The following is a 14,483-nucleotide window of genomic DNA, read 5'->3' on the forward strand; positions in this document are numbered from 1 at the left end:
TTGCATATCCCACACCACACCCACGCAACCGTTATGCAGCCGGGAGCTTTCTGAAAACGCTGCTGTCCCAGCATCTCCGCCCACCGGACAACATATGATTCGCCAGCTTGTTAGACTTGCTTTCGTCATACCGCGTCTTGATGCTACCGTGTTTGGAGCTTCATATCAAAGCAAAACCTCGCATGACCAACTTGATGCCGAATACTGCAAGTCTTTACGCCCTCATCCGCTCTTGGGTTATGATCTATGTAGTTTGGCGCTCAGGAGGAGATGGACACCTTTCATTCATCGTTAACCCATTCGTGATATCGCCTCGACTTTGTCTGTGGATGCTTTTTCGCCAGACCGTGCCAGTCTCGATGATTGTGGTTGCGTGTCCATGTATCCGTCATGTGATGGCTCCGCAGTCACAAGGGCAATCAATGATGAAGCTTGGCCGGTACATGTATCATACAGGAGCGTGTGGCATTCAAGTAGCGCACGGCCAATTAGTATTTGAGCGGTGTTTTGATATACTAGTGCTGGTATGTTATGGTATGGGGGGACAGGAGTACCATTACCAGAACATCGTGACTTTTCCTTTCGGGCTCTTCGCTTCCACCCTATTCTCTAGTCGTTACCCTCGCTGTCAACTCAGATGAGGGAGCACACACCCAAGCAGCATCCATCAGCTGCAGCAAATTTCTTGAGCTGCTTCTTCCCGATATTGCAAGTCCAAACTGCATAGCGATGAGCCATGTGCCCCAAGCAGCCATCCAACCCGTGTTCAGGTGATGGGAATTGCCCAACATGCCCTCGTTGCCATCCTGCTCCGGTCCAATCCGTTACCCATCCCCTATGCCGCGAGAAAGTGTAATGAAGATCGTTCATTCAATAGCGCTGGACCCGGAACGCCTCGCCAAAGAAAAAAGCTCGCACATAAAAACAACAATCAACAAAACAAAACAGATTACCATCTGAGAGAAACGCCGGCCCAATGCTTCGTGGTCGTAGCTACCCAGTAACGTGAGACTGGCAGCAATCAAAAGAACTTTTCGGGAAATCAATGAGGGTAGTTGATCACAAAATTCCAGAGTCCTTAAGCGCGTTATTAAGGATCGTCTCCTTTACGGCTGCAAATACGAGTCGGATATTCGACGTATCCGTCGCTTGGGTCAGGCTGCCCACCAAAGTCAGTATGGCTCGCTGCTTTCACAACGCCGAAGAAGAAGATACGTACTGTGGATAGAGGTTTAAATGGGCCCTGTTGACCTGGTTAAACCTCCATAACAAGTATTTGGCAGCCTTGTTGACATCATTTCCTCCCGAGTAGTCGGGGAAGTAGTTGCCCAGTGGTGATCTGGGGAGTTTGACTTTGAATATGTCGACTTTGTTAAGGAAGAGGATGATGCTTGTCCGCATGAACCACCGCGAGTTCACGACCGAATCGAACAGCAGTAAGCTCTCCATCATTCGGTTCTGTTTCCATGTCAGCCTGCTGATGTGGCGAGTTTGCTGGCTATGCAATGCAACATACTTGGCTGCTCTCCTCGAGGAGGACTTGGTCATATTCACTGAGTGCCACGCAGAATATTATGGACGTGACATTTTCAAAACAGTGTATCCATTTCTTCCGCTCGCTCCTCTGGCCGCCAACATCAAACATACTGTATTCGCGGTTAGTTTGGGTCGCAATCTTATGCAGAGGCGGGGGACGGGTTCCTACTGGATGCTGAGTGCTCCCATCTGAAAGCGGGTTTCCGTAGATACCCGTCGTTTTGGTGCGAGCTCGAAGGACATCCATCTCGTTTGGAAGATAGTCCGGGGCGCAAATCCTGGACACTTCGTCGAAGAAACTGGTCACGATTCGTTAGCTACAATAGACCAGCTCCCAGCAGCCAATTACTCACTATCCGGCCGAATCCATCAAGTAGAACTCTGTCTGGTGTTCCATTAGGCCCTCGATACAAGGATCACTCCATATCGCTTGCACGGCGGCGCCAACCTTCGGTTCAATATGCGCGGAAGGTCCAGATTCGACTGTATACTTCAGGAGATACTCGCAGTTCTCCTTGTTCCCTTCGTTGCTGGGTTCGATACCGAACTGTTCCATGGCGTTGATCACGGCCTTGGCGCATTCGATGAGGTTCTTGAACACAGTAGCTCGGTAGTTGTAGAGTTCATCTTCGGAGTAGCCTTTCAAGTGAATAATCTTCATTTGCTTGACAATTGTTGATTTCCCGCTCTCGCCAGAGCCTGCGCTCGGTTAGCAGTGCCATCGTTCGGAAGGGCCGGGCGATTTTCTTACCCAACAACAGAATCTTGCATTCTCGCCGTAACCTCTTAGAATCTTCGTCGAGGACCCTGTCGATTGCTTGGCTTCGCTTTTTTTGCTCCTCCTCCTCATTATTAGTGCTCATGCACGACCCCATGACGGCGGCGTGTCGTATCGAAATGCCTATCTTTGGCGTCATCCACAAATCACCCGCAAAGCGTGCCGAAGCCTGCGCTGACAATCGAGAGGAGCAGGCGACCTTCTATAAACTCATTGCACGGCGCAAAAAAAGAAGCCGGCTTCGTGAGTTGCACTCTGTCGCAGGAGCTGTCGAGAGAGGTGCCGTTGTCGAAAAGGTGTGCTGTGACAATGTCGGTCAAGCTTGCGACAAAGCAAAGAATTGACTGAGTCGTTAGGAAGCAGCGGCGCGAAGCTTAAATGACCTGGGCTGATGCCTTTGGCAAAACGTCACGGCGGCAGGCGGGAGTAATGGCTGGTAACGTAGCTAGCGGAAAGCGGTGCCGGAATTAAGGCGATATTGGGATGGAGTTTCGGCCGTGGTTTCTCGAGCTTCTACCTATGACGGTCAATCAATCGCCCAGCGAAGGAAGGAACCCTATGTATCCCGCAGGATCTTATCTCCAGGCCTTTGCATGTGATGATGGAATTCGAGGAAGGGTTTGAATGAGCCAGGGAGTGTTGGCGATGGAAGAAGAAGAGGAAGGGGAGCCGTGTGTGCAAAGGCAAAAGGCAGTGCGAGTGCGAGTGTAGCCGGCCGCCGTCATTCACCCGCCTAGCTAAGAGAGGCCTTAGTCGGGCTTTTTGGAAGCACTGCCGATCGACTCGGGTGTACTGGGACTGTGTGGGAAGGCGTAGACAGGACATAAAAAAAGTGGGGGAGCAGTACAGGCCAAGGCCATTCCGGTAGTGGCAGAAACAGTAGGTCAAACCGCTGGACGCGGTCCACATTGGGAAGATAGTATGCAGCTTACTGTAGATGCCAATTGATCCATTTTCCGGCCTGACATTTACATGCGATGCATTGTACACTGACCCCAGGCCGGTCTGGGCTGAGGGTGTGCCAAACACGGAGGCTGTAAGGAATGTTTGAACGGAATAAAGAAAGCAGCCAGCCGCAGGAGGAGAGGTCAATATCCCCCCTCGAACAATCAAAGGAAACAGTGGACTTACGGACGGGCTTCTTCTGCGCGCAGTCGATGGGAGTGTCGGGTACTGTCTGTCAGTTGGTTGGACCCTGGCCTGTCTAGGTAAGGTAGGAGGTAGGTAGGTTGGTAGGCAGGTAGGCAGGTAGTCGAAAAGACTCGAGAGGCGGCCCGGCCGTGTCCTGCCGCTCTGTGCAACCTCGAAAGAGGGAGATTATGGACAGATCAGGCCAGATTATCTGCCTTGTAGCACAGAGCACCTCGGGACGCAATTGGAACGTCGAACAGGGAATTGATAGCGATCTCTTCAGGCACGTTCGGCGATGCTGTGCTGGAAACGAAGGCAAGAAAAGGAAAAAGAAAAAGAGAAGATGGCGATTGAAGTCGCTCGGTCTCTTTCTTTGGGCAGGGCGACTTAGACCGAGATTCCGATGGGGCCGGCAGGAAATGGGGATTTGTTCGTTCGGGCAGGCAGGTCAACTCCAGGTACATCTAATCGGGCACCTTTTCTCAATTGGTTGGTCCCCGTTCATCCAATTCGACTGGCAGGAACTGTTCGCCTGCCTTGCTGGGTAAAGCTCAGTGGGAGATCAAACCTTAGGTAACATAGGACCAGTTGATGGACAGCCCGGGGAGAGAGGTTGATTGCAATGATGCCAATGGGATAAGAAGATCAAGGTAAGCAGCAGGCGATGGAGACATCGATTTATTGGATGACTAACCGCCAACTGCAAGGATAGATTGCACGAGATGTGCGCAGGATTACACCTATATTCCTTGTTGTGCCCAGAGAGTAAGATTTTACCGCGACCACAAGGTTAGAGTTGGGCAAGCACTCTTGGCTCCCTGGACAAGAGTATCATCACGGCATTTTCGCTCCCTGGGCCCCCGTCCCTCTTCGCATAGCAAGTCTGTTCAGGCGCCTACGTGATATCCCTATTGAGCCTGGACCATGCCGGGGCGCTCATCCAAAGAATCGCCGATCAAGCTGCTGCTTGGTGTACGCCTACTGTTCCGCGAGCTACAGAATGCTTCATCAGAAACTTTGCAGCTATTATTACTGGTAAGGCTGGCAGGCTGGTTCGTAGTCTATTTATGGTACTGATAGGCGCTGCTAAAATCCTCCGATACTCAGCGCCGGGTCAGACTGTCACTGATCCATGAATATAACGTGGAATGATATTGTTGGCACATTGGACTGTCCTAAACAGGTCTTGGAGAGTCTGGCATCTCACCCCCTGCTTCTAACCAGCCACCTAGGGAAGAAAGCAATGGTCACTGGCCGCTGCAATATTGACTGCGAGTATGAACAAGCACATTACGGGCACTCCGTAGAGGCCACCGGATTTATGGCGCGCGACCCGCATTGGCTCCCCTAAAACCTGCACCCCCATAATTACTAACCTCTGCTGCGTTTCAGTTGGTAGGCCTTGTGTGCCGTTTTCACCATGGCCCGGTAGTTGGTCCTCTAGTTCTTTGGTTCTAGAAGGACCAGAAGAAGGGCGGCATTGACGATCCCCATCGCCAGGTCGGAAGCAGCTTAGGGTGTAGACGAGGGCGCATCGGCAAAACATGGCATGACACTCGCTCGTGGTGGTGGTGCCGGTGGTGGGCCACATGCTGGGTAGGAGGCTGGTCGGTGCAAGCTGCTTTCGTGCTGAGAATGATGTGTTCTTTGTTTGCCGGCCAGGTCATTGCGAGGAACCGCAGTTGATCCTATTGTCGCCAACCTCTCTGCATATCGTTGTGGAGGATTGATGCCATGTAAGCCTGCCTAACTAACTACATAATGCATACATCTCTCCATCTCGGACGGTTCGGCGCTATGCAAAGGCGGATCAAACCCCTACTTTTCCTTACTTTACGTATCATGATGTCGTGGTTTGTATGGATTGGTGCTTCGATAGCGTGAGATACAGTCCACCACCACCAACTCACATAGAATAAGAGCAAGATGCGAGCTCGGGTTGAGCAAGGACCCCAAGCCCCAGGTATATGCTAGCAATAACCCATTCCAGTTCTCTTCCAAGACCATATATTATGTAAGTGTCAATACAGCGTGATAATAAAAGGTCCTGGCCGGCACTACGACCGCTAGCTTGCTGCGTCACAATTGGCATAATACCGTGCTGATCGACCTTTAGTCACGATCTCCACGTGGCTTTGCCCACCAGCCGCACGGTCCTTGCATTACTTACTGGGAGAACGTTAGCTAAGAAGATGCCGTTGGTCTCAAAAGGCTGCTCCGCCTGACGGTCTTTTGAGACCGTACCATGAGCACAAATACGAATCTTAGACATCTGGTCTGCTGGGCATTTTGTTGCAGCCGCGTTTGATAAAATAGGATAATCGGATATAAGCCAAACAATGACATTGCAGCGAAACGTTGCAACCATTAGATTTTGGAACCCTGGGGATGATATCCATGGTATGTAGAGCACAGGGGTTGACAGCGTACCTACCCAAGACGAGTCCAAGTGCCAGGGGCCAGGGCGGCGATATGCCTAAACCCAGCAAAACGGAAAGTTCCCTGCAGAGGCTTAGTTAAAGTCTTACACGACAGAGAGCCCTGAAAAAGAAATGGTTTGGCCGCTCGCGTATATCACCCTAACCTACACGTGGGAATAGATGACCTGGGGCCCAGCGGCGCATTTTAACGTATCGCCCTAAAGAGGAAAGTCCATTGACGAAACTCCCTTTGAGAGGTACTTCAACAATTGGAATGCTACCCGGCTTGCTGGCCGCGTCTCTGTCCGGAGGATTCCAGAGTGCCTCTAGAACGTGGCCAAAGTTTGCCCAGCAAAAAGAAGAAAAAGCAGGTAGGTCATCCTGCCGCTCGTATGGCAGAAGCCGGGGGTCAGGTGGGTAGGTAGGAAGGAGTATGAGGGATCCTACATCTGGCTGCATGCCCGAGAAAAAGGCCCCCGATCCCATAATCTATTCTCTTTCCACTCATGTACTTATCGACTATCATGTCAAATTGCCATCCGCAACGCGAAGAGTATATTTAGCTATAGTTTCTCGTGACATGCGCCATGTTCGTTTCTATTTTCATGCCATGCCAACGAGTGCTGATATAGGTAAGGGATCCCGCTGTCGGCAAAACGCCAATCTTGGGCGTACGTTGCACCGCGCCGTGGCACACCGTTAATCCGTGCCCACGCATCCAGAAGCCCATGTCTTGTATCGGAGGCCGACACGTTGATAGTTAATTTTGCGAAACATCGGGGTGTTGTTATGCTATATCCTAGCTGGATCAAAGTCTAGAGCGGGTTTCCCTAGCGAGACTGTTTCCTGGCAAAGGGCGACTTAAAGGACACAAAGTAGGGACCCGGTCATCCACGTCGGGAAAATATGTCAACTGGCATACTTAGGCTTTCCTTGCCTCCTCCGAGGCTGTGGAATCGGGTCTCAGATGATATGGGGACCGCTGTCCACGTCTTGATTCCAGGCCCCTTCGGGATCTTTTATACAGAATTCTTCGCCTCCGAACACGCCCTAGAAACCATTGATGCGCGCCAGGTTCACTAAGCCACTCCTGTGCGAGTCCCCAGCCGAGTGGCCATATAAGAGTTGATTCTGACACGCAGCATGCCAGAATATTGGCTTAGTGGGTATTAGATTACCCGACAGCCTAGATATTGTCGTGAATACTCCATCGTATTGGGGCTTCAATGTTGCATTATTGCGCCTACGTGTTTCGAACAAGCAAAAACTTGCTCGGAAGGCGAAGCAACGAGCGTCAATACGGACACAGATACAAATACGAGGGTATAAGCCCATGGCAGTCTGCAACCAAGCGGCGTACCAAGGCAATGGGCTCGGGGGGCCAGTCGCCGGACGGGAGCTACCGAGCTTATGCTGCACAGGAACAGGAGGTCCAGACCCCAGATCTCGCCGGCTCACTTCGCGCGCTGTCGCTCGCCAACTGATTTCAGGGGCGAGACTGCGAAATTATATCGCGGAAAGTGGGAATCACGGGTACACTATGGACACTATAGACACTATACCCATTGCCCCGGCTCTGCTTGCCCCAAGATGTCTTGCTAGCCGTTCATCAAGACCAGACAAGGCTGTGTAGCCGGCTGTTCGGTGAACAAGCCGGATCTCATAGCTCCCTCGGAACCAGTTAGGACTGGAGCCGGTGCAGGCGGGCGTTGGTGGGTGGCCCAGGGTAATCTACCTAATCTTTGCTTCTTGCTAATCGAGCCGGGGGCATTCGGTCGACTAAAATAGTTGAATCAGGGGCCCCTACCATATCTCTTGTCTGGCTCTTATCAATTGGCCCCAGGTTTGCTACATGGCCGGGTAGGTGTATTTTACAGGGGCCTGAGTGAGGTGAGCATGTATAATAAGTAAGTACCTAAGGCAGGTGGCCAGTAGCTAAGGCCGGGCAAGGTCGCAATCGCAAAGTCCGATGCCTAGCAGTCTCCTGATAGATCTACATCCGTGTATCTCGCATACGCGAAATGCATGCCTCGAAAGAAACTGATTGACCTCTCTGTTCTCCGGCGTGGAAGCGACATTACTGATTTCTATCTGCGCCAGGTTAGCTCCAGATACGGACTTATTAACACCACAAGCATCAGTTAGTAATGGCGTTGGAATCGTTCATGTTAGTATGGAGCGAAGTATAATATCGATCTTCCAATGATCGAGGTGTCCACTTTGGACATCTCGACAACGTTGCGTGCTGGCCTCCTTCTTCTTCTCTCTGCTTCCCCCAGGTGTGAGGATCCCCGGACCCCCGGGCCATCAAAGCGGGGGAAAAAAAAGAAGAAAAAGCGCCGATCGTCAGCGTAATCGATGATGGCGTCGATGCGTCCTCCAATGAAGAGCTTGACAAGTCCTACGGTCCTACCTTGAGTCGGTCGTGGAACGAGAACACGACGATCCAAGGCTAACAGGCAGATGGGATGGGATGGGTTGGCATCACGGCCGCACTTGCAGCTATCTAACCCCCCGCCCTCCGCGCCCCCCTCCGCGGTAGGCAGTAGGCAGTAGGTATCCTGGGGGCTGAGAGAGACTAGCACACGCCCTTTGGCCAATGGCAACATTTGGGAATCCCTTGCCCGCCCCAGTCCCCCAGTCTGCCAGCGCTTCACTTTTGTGGGATGCTACTACTAAGGCGACAGGTCGATCGACCCCTGCTCCTTGGATTCCAGAGCTGCGGGAATAGAGGGGCCTCATCTGTCAATAGTCTATCAGGAGGGGCTCATCTTATCCTCCCTCAGCGACCTGCGTCAGACTGGCTGATGGCCTCCCACTCACCGGCCTTCAGCCTCTTTTGCTCAGCGAAGCCCCGACCGGATTGCTTGACTTGCACTTCTGCATGTTCTTGGAACCTCCAACTGCTTTTCTGCAACACTCCATCGGCTGCTCCCCAAGTCCGTTAGCAACGGTCACTTTCGGCCGAACATCCAACAAATAGGCACTACGTCAGCCAGGCAGGCAATCTTTCAGCCACGAGAACCGCCCGTTCCGCAACTCTGCCTCGCGCCTCAGGCTCCCCGAGCAGTGGGCTTCCACGCCGAGTTCCCTTCCACCATGGCCGACGAGGTCGAACGGCTCATTCTTGGGCCCTTCAAAGAGATAGTGGAAAAGGCCAATCTTGCGATAGCCAACGCCGAAGGCGCAGAGGAGGATGTTGCGGCGTCGATGCTCAAGGCAGCTCAAAGTCTTGCCAAAGAGGGCGAGCGCGCCCTCAAGAGGATCGAACCGCTCTGCGCCAAGAATCATGAGCAGTATGGGACAAACTTTGTCGACGCCGTGAAGGAGCACGGTAAGTACCAATGCATGCCGGACAGAGAGAGCCTGTGTATACTGAACGCCCGGACGCTTCCAGACGAGATTGCGCAGTACCGCGCAGAGATCGAAGACCTGTTATGGGACTTTGATGACTTCTTAGAAGCGGATGAGTTTGATGCAGACAAGTTCGACGATCTGCAAAAGACTTCGAGAAAGGCTGCGCCAAGACTTATGGATATCTTGAAGCGCATGAAGCTCGTGGAGCAAGAAACACCCTCGTTGCAATCTCCAGCAATCCCTTCGTTCGAAAACCCCTTCTCGATTAGCAAAAACTCCATAGGCCCCGGAGAGGAACCGCATGTCATTGTCCAGCCAGCAGCAATATCGCCAAATGACAGATCGATGAACGAGGTAGAGCAGCAGCTCAGTCTTATGATGAGACCACAACCGGTGCCGACTGGAGGTATACAAACACCTGGTTCCGCTAGTGACCTCGATCGAAGCAACTCGCACCGTTCTGGCATTTCTACACATTCCGAGCCGCCTCCTCCACCGCCCTCGGCTAATCCTTGGCAGGTGGGCCAACCACCACCAACATTTGCGCCCGACAGTCAGATGGAGGATGACAGTATCCCCGAGAGACGGCCGGTGGTATCAGCCGACGACTCGCCCACTTTGCCGGCCGGAGTCCCGGCCATACCACCTCGGGCTCGACAAGGTCATAGCCGTCACCAATCTCAGCGTTCAAATGGAATCTACGACAGTATGCAACGGGATGATGGCACTGCTCCAATATTCCTTCCTGAGGCAGCTCAGCCCGTGTCCAGCCCTATCGATAAAGAGTCACGCTACGGTGAGATCACGCCAATAAGAAGTGCATCTATTGCCGGGCATCGAATACGAGCCAACTCGGCAGGTCAGGGCGTTCCTGGCCGTACTGAAGCCAACAGAGCGTCGACTCAGTCATCGACCTCTTCGACGTGGAGTAGTCGACCGCCCTCAGCTAACTCGGTGCATTACATCAACCATCCTTCGAAATTCGAGCAGCCCCGAGTTCCATTTGCAGCTGCAGGTTACCCCCAAGGATTACGTCTTTGGCCGAGCCGAAGGGCCACACTATGCGTCAGCCATCGGCAGATTCTATAAGCAGCTCCATATTCGACTGTGTTCCATACGATGATCTCCCTAGTCCAGGAAACGATACGCTGAAGTTGCCAACGAGTCCGCAGAGCCAGTACGAGTACCATGGTAACAGGCCGCCCTCCTACGCCACAGTCGCACCCAGGTATCGACACGAGCGTCCGATGACAGCCCGGTCCGACATGTCTACACTGACCGCCTTGGTCCCACCCCCTCTCGGCCCTCTGCCACCACAGCCAAGGTCGAGGTCCACGTCATTCCGAGACCAGCCTCAGCCGTCGCGAGTGCCCGAACAACAGCAGCCTCAACAGCAGCAAGTAGAACCAGGCCTGGAAAGAGCCGGGACACCAGGTCAACGTCAGGACGACCCAGGGATCATCCCGGTGGAGACCGAGACGCATGAAGAGAATGGACCAATGCCGTCCAGAAAACCCGATTGCCAGATTGGTCCCCATAGCTCGTTTTATCAGCTGAAGGGGTTTTGCAAAGGCGCTGAAGAGGCAGTCGGGGGAGGGCTAGGTTTCAGAAAGATCAAGAGGCCAGTAGGAGTAAGTCAAGATTCCCATTCCCTAGGATGTTCTTATCTCTCCAAACGTCGACCACTCGCTGACGGGTCGTGAAGGGATTCTCTACCATGATAGTTGCAAAATGCACACACTGCTTATACGAACTTGACTACAAATCTGTCGAGCAGGACTTGAAGAACGACTGTAGGTCGCCTCCTTTTTTAGACTGGTATCGTGATACTGATAATATTTGTAGCGACTGGTAACTACACGTCGAATAGTGTTGGATTTCGTCTGCGAGTATTGCAGAAAAGTCATCTGTCAAACAGGCATATTGATGACCAGTTCTATGCCTGCATTTTCTGCATTAGCCTCGGCCGTACCCTTGAAGAGAGCGACTCAACCGTTTTCTTCAATCAGAAGCAACTGTTTGCCCACATGGCACGCCACCCTCGTCCCCTACCCGTGGTTTCCGGCTTCACCGTGGTCGAGGGGGATGTGATCCCCCTCCCCTTGAAGGACAATCTCGACTTGTGGTTTCCCAGCCCACCCACAGCGTCTGTCATGCCACCGCTAGCGCCCGAAGTCGGCCGCCTTCCTACGGCCATCGCCACGGAGACCAGAAAGCTGACCCACGGCATCCTGCGAAGCCCCCGGATCGCAACCCCGTGCTGGAGTACGCAGTCGGTGCGAGGATCGTGGGGATCGAGTTCCCGCCCCGGTACGAGGGTAAGTGGGCAATCGGCTGGCACGACGGGGTCCGAGGCGCCTTCGAGTCCGACACCGTGAAGTTGGAGCCGCCGCCCAGGAGTGAGGTACGGATGCAAGGAACCAGTAACATGCAAGCCGTGGCTCGGTGGAAGTTCCGTCAGACAGGCGGCGAGGGCAACTGGCTCAAGTTCAATAAGGGCGATGTTATCGAGAACATCGGCTGTAAGTTCAACCCCCCTTCCGTTCGTTCCCGGTGGATAGCATATAATCTTTCTCGACAACAATGCTGAGCCGAACACCTTTTCTCTGCATATAGGGGCCTACACGGATCATTGGTGCTGGTCCGGCACATCCTCAAAGCACTGGGGCATCTTCCCGCAGACGCACATCGATCCCACCAGCATCCAGGAGCTGCCGCCCGGCGGCACCGCTGCTGTTGTGCGGGACAGCAACAGTATCGCGAGCGCCGAGAACAAGGGCATCATAGGGTCCTTCTTCACCAACTGGAAGACCACATCCGATCGTAAGTTCTTCAGCCGCGCCGGCAACGACCCCTCTGGACCCAGACTGGTTATTGACTAAGGCGCCTCTCTTCCTTTCCTCTTTTGGTTATAGACTCGACAATCCCTCTTTCTCGACCTAGTACTTCGTACGCGGTGCCTTTTGATGATAAAGCGTCCCTCGCCCCTCCCATGCCGGTCCGGCGCGAAGGGACATCGACCAAGATCCAGTGGTTGTTGGGCAGTTCTTGAATTCGGTGATTATTTCTTTGGGGGAGGAGTTTTCGAGGGAACGCCATTGGTGTAGGATCTGGTGTGGCGCATACCTATGATGGACTTTCGGTCTCACTTTTCGATTCACATATATATACCCCCTTTTGTACTACGGTTATACTCACGCAATGCAATTTCAAGTTTTTTACGATAATATTAGCGCCAACAAAGAGAAACGGTTTTGAGCAAGGAAGCACCCTTCCAATAGTGTGCCTTTATTATTATCGAGTAGCTACCACGTAATAGGTAGATGCCCTTTGCGAAGTTCCAGAATTGACTCCTCAACGCCACCACGCAATGCAATGCTAGTAGTAAACACCAACCGTACTCAAGGTCGTCGATCATACACTTTGGCAGATCCCCGCCACCAACTGCCCTACGCTTCACTCCGCCTTCGTTATTATATAAGTTTCAGTATGGAGGGCACCGTTGCCGTTCCATAGCCCCCTCAAATCTAAACCATGATCCTCCGCAACCCTTCAGTGCCGCCCAGGACCCTCCGCCCCGTAACGGCGCAGCGTCCCTCGCCGCTCTCCCAGCGGCCGAGACGGTCCACCCCACCGCCGGGGCCGGTTCCCGACATGAAGTCCTCCTGGCGCTGGTGCGTGCCCTCGACCCAGCGGTGGATGCAGGTGTAGCAGTAGACGACGCCCGTCTGGCACGCCGTCGGGGTGACGATCTCGGCCTCGCAGATGGGGCAGTTCTGCGAGTCCGCCGGGGCCGGGACCACGTGGATCGGCAGCATCGACGGCGTGGCGATGGGCGCGTTCGCGGCGCGCTCGATGTCCTCTTCTTGCGGCGTCTTTGGTTTTTGCTTTTGCTTTTGCTGCTGCTTCTCGTCTTTGCCGTTCTGTACGTCTTGCTTTTTGTCGTTGGCGTTGCCGGCCTTGCCTTGCTGCTGCTGGCTGTTCCGCAGCCCGGTCGCGACTGGCGGCGGCAGTTCCAAGTTCTCGGCCGCTTTACGGCTGAGCTGCTTAGCGAAGTCGGAGGCGTACCACCACTCCAGAAACTTGAGGGCGAAGATGCTGGTCGGCAGCAGGACCGACAAGCTGCCGAGGATCTTGGGTCCCAGGGTACGCGGCGAGAGGAAGCTCGAGCTCGTCCCCGCCGCCGCATTGCTATTCTGCCCCAGCCGGCCGCCGCCGCCCAGCGTCGGCTTGTTCTCCAGCTCCTCGAGCGCCTTGTAGTCGGCCATGTTCATGCGGCGCACGCGCGTGCCGATGAGCCAGAGGAGCGGGTGGTGGTACTTGGACCCGTCGAAGAGGTAGGCGAGGTTGAAGGCGAGGACGGCGAAGCCGCAGGCGGCGTGGACGGAGGGGTAGACCCTGCGCAGGAACCAGCGGTAGCACCACAGGAAGCGCTGGGAGGGCGTCGGGTTGGGCGGCAGGCGGGTGTAGTTGGCGCCTAGCAGGGCGCGGGGCGCCTCGATCTCGTGGGCCTCGTCGAGGCGGCGCTTGAGGTAGGGCGCCGCGACGGACACGAGCAGGTTGCGCCAGATGTCGGACCGGCCCAGCTTGAGGGTCTCGCGCACGAGGGACGCGGCGCCGTGCGAGGCGCGCGGGATCTCGCCGCCGCCGCCGGCCGAGGCCTCGCGCTTGAGGCCGTAAAAGTGCTCGGTGAAGCTGCCGCCGCGGGTGCGCAGGTAGTGGCGCTCGACGAGGAGCATGAGCAGGGCGTAGAGCTCATCGAAGGAGTTGAGGGCGCGCAGCAGGTAGCGCGGGTACCGCTGGGTCGCGACGGTCAAGAGGTAGCGCAGGGTCGGGGGCAGGAGGGCGTTGAGTTGCTGCTCCGAGAGCAGCTCGAACAGCGAAGGCTTCTGGTCGTCAAAGGTGCCCCGGAGGGCCGTGACGAATTCCATGCTGGGATGCAAAGTCGCCTGTGCGGTGGAATCGAAGCAAGACCCGCGTGTTGGCAGAGATTCAGTTCATCGTTGTCGAGCGATCGACGTGACGTGGAGCGCCGTGTTGCTGATTGATTGTTACGGTACGGTATGTCGGTCGGGAAACTGGAAAATGATGCCGAGGTTCAATCCGTTAGACACGGTACGTACGCGGGAGCTAAGGCCAAGCACGCCCTCGCTCGTGGGGACGGGACAAGACATGGAGACACAGCGTGTCACCTAATATCGGCATCCTTTATTCGGTTTGTACTTTATATTTATTTGGCTACATAGTCGAAGTCTGGGACA

The 14,483-nt window shown here is 54.3% G+C and overlaps 3 protein-coding genes across 3 annotated transcripts; 1 reads left to right on the top strand and 2 right to left on the bottom strand.

The window, feature by feature from the left end:
• Nucleotides 1–1,059: 1,059 nt before the first annotated feature.
• Nucleotides 1,060–2,411, bottom strand: PG986_006172 (uncharacterized protein; the record flags this gene model as incomplete). The annotated part of the gene is made up of 5 exons (XM_066842394.1): nucleotides 1,060–1,159; nucleotides 1,220–1,458; nucleotides 1,517–1,835; nucleotides 1,890–2,235; nucleotides 2,288–2,411. The coding sequence occupies 5 exons, from the start codon at nucleotides 2,409–2,411 to the stop codon at nucleotides 1,060–1,062; spliced, it is 1,128 nt and encodes a 375-aa protein (XP_066702256.1).
• Nucleotides 2,412–8,964: 6,553 nt separating this feature from the next.
• On the top strand, nucleotides 8,965–12,104 carry PG986_006173 (uncharacterized protein; the record flags this gene model as incomplete). Its single annotated transcript, XM_066842395.1, has 4 exons — nucleotides 8,965–10,018; nucleotides 10,360–10,853; nucleotides 11,357–11,744; nucleotides 11,839–12,104. 4 exons carry the CDS (start codon nucleotides 8,965–8,967, stop codon nucleotides 12,102–12,104), a joined length of 2,202 nt encoding a protein of 733 aa, XP_066702257.1.
• A 645-nt stretch (nucleotides 12,105–12,749) lies between these two features.
• PG986_006174 (uncharacterized protein) lies at nucleotides 12,750–14,153 on the bottom strand (the record flags this gene model as incomplete). The annotated part of the gene is made up of 1 exon (XM_066842396.1): nucleotides 12,750–14,153. The coding sequence occupies one exon, from the start codon at nucleotides 14,151–14,153 to the stop codon at nucleotides 12,750–12,752; it is 1,404 nt and encodes a 467-aa protein (XP_066702258.1).
• Between the last annotated feature and the right edge of the window lie 330 nt (nucleotides 14,154–14,483).

Source organism: Apiospora aurea (assembly GCF_038362705.1).
Source record: "Apiospora aurea strain CBS 24483 chromosome Unknown utg000004l_segment0_segment0, whole genome shotgun sequence".
NCBI classification, from domain to species: Eukaryota; Fungi; Ascomycota; class Sordariomycetes; order Amphisphaeriales; family Apiosporaceae; genus Apiospora; species Apiospora aurea.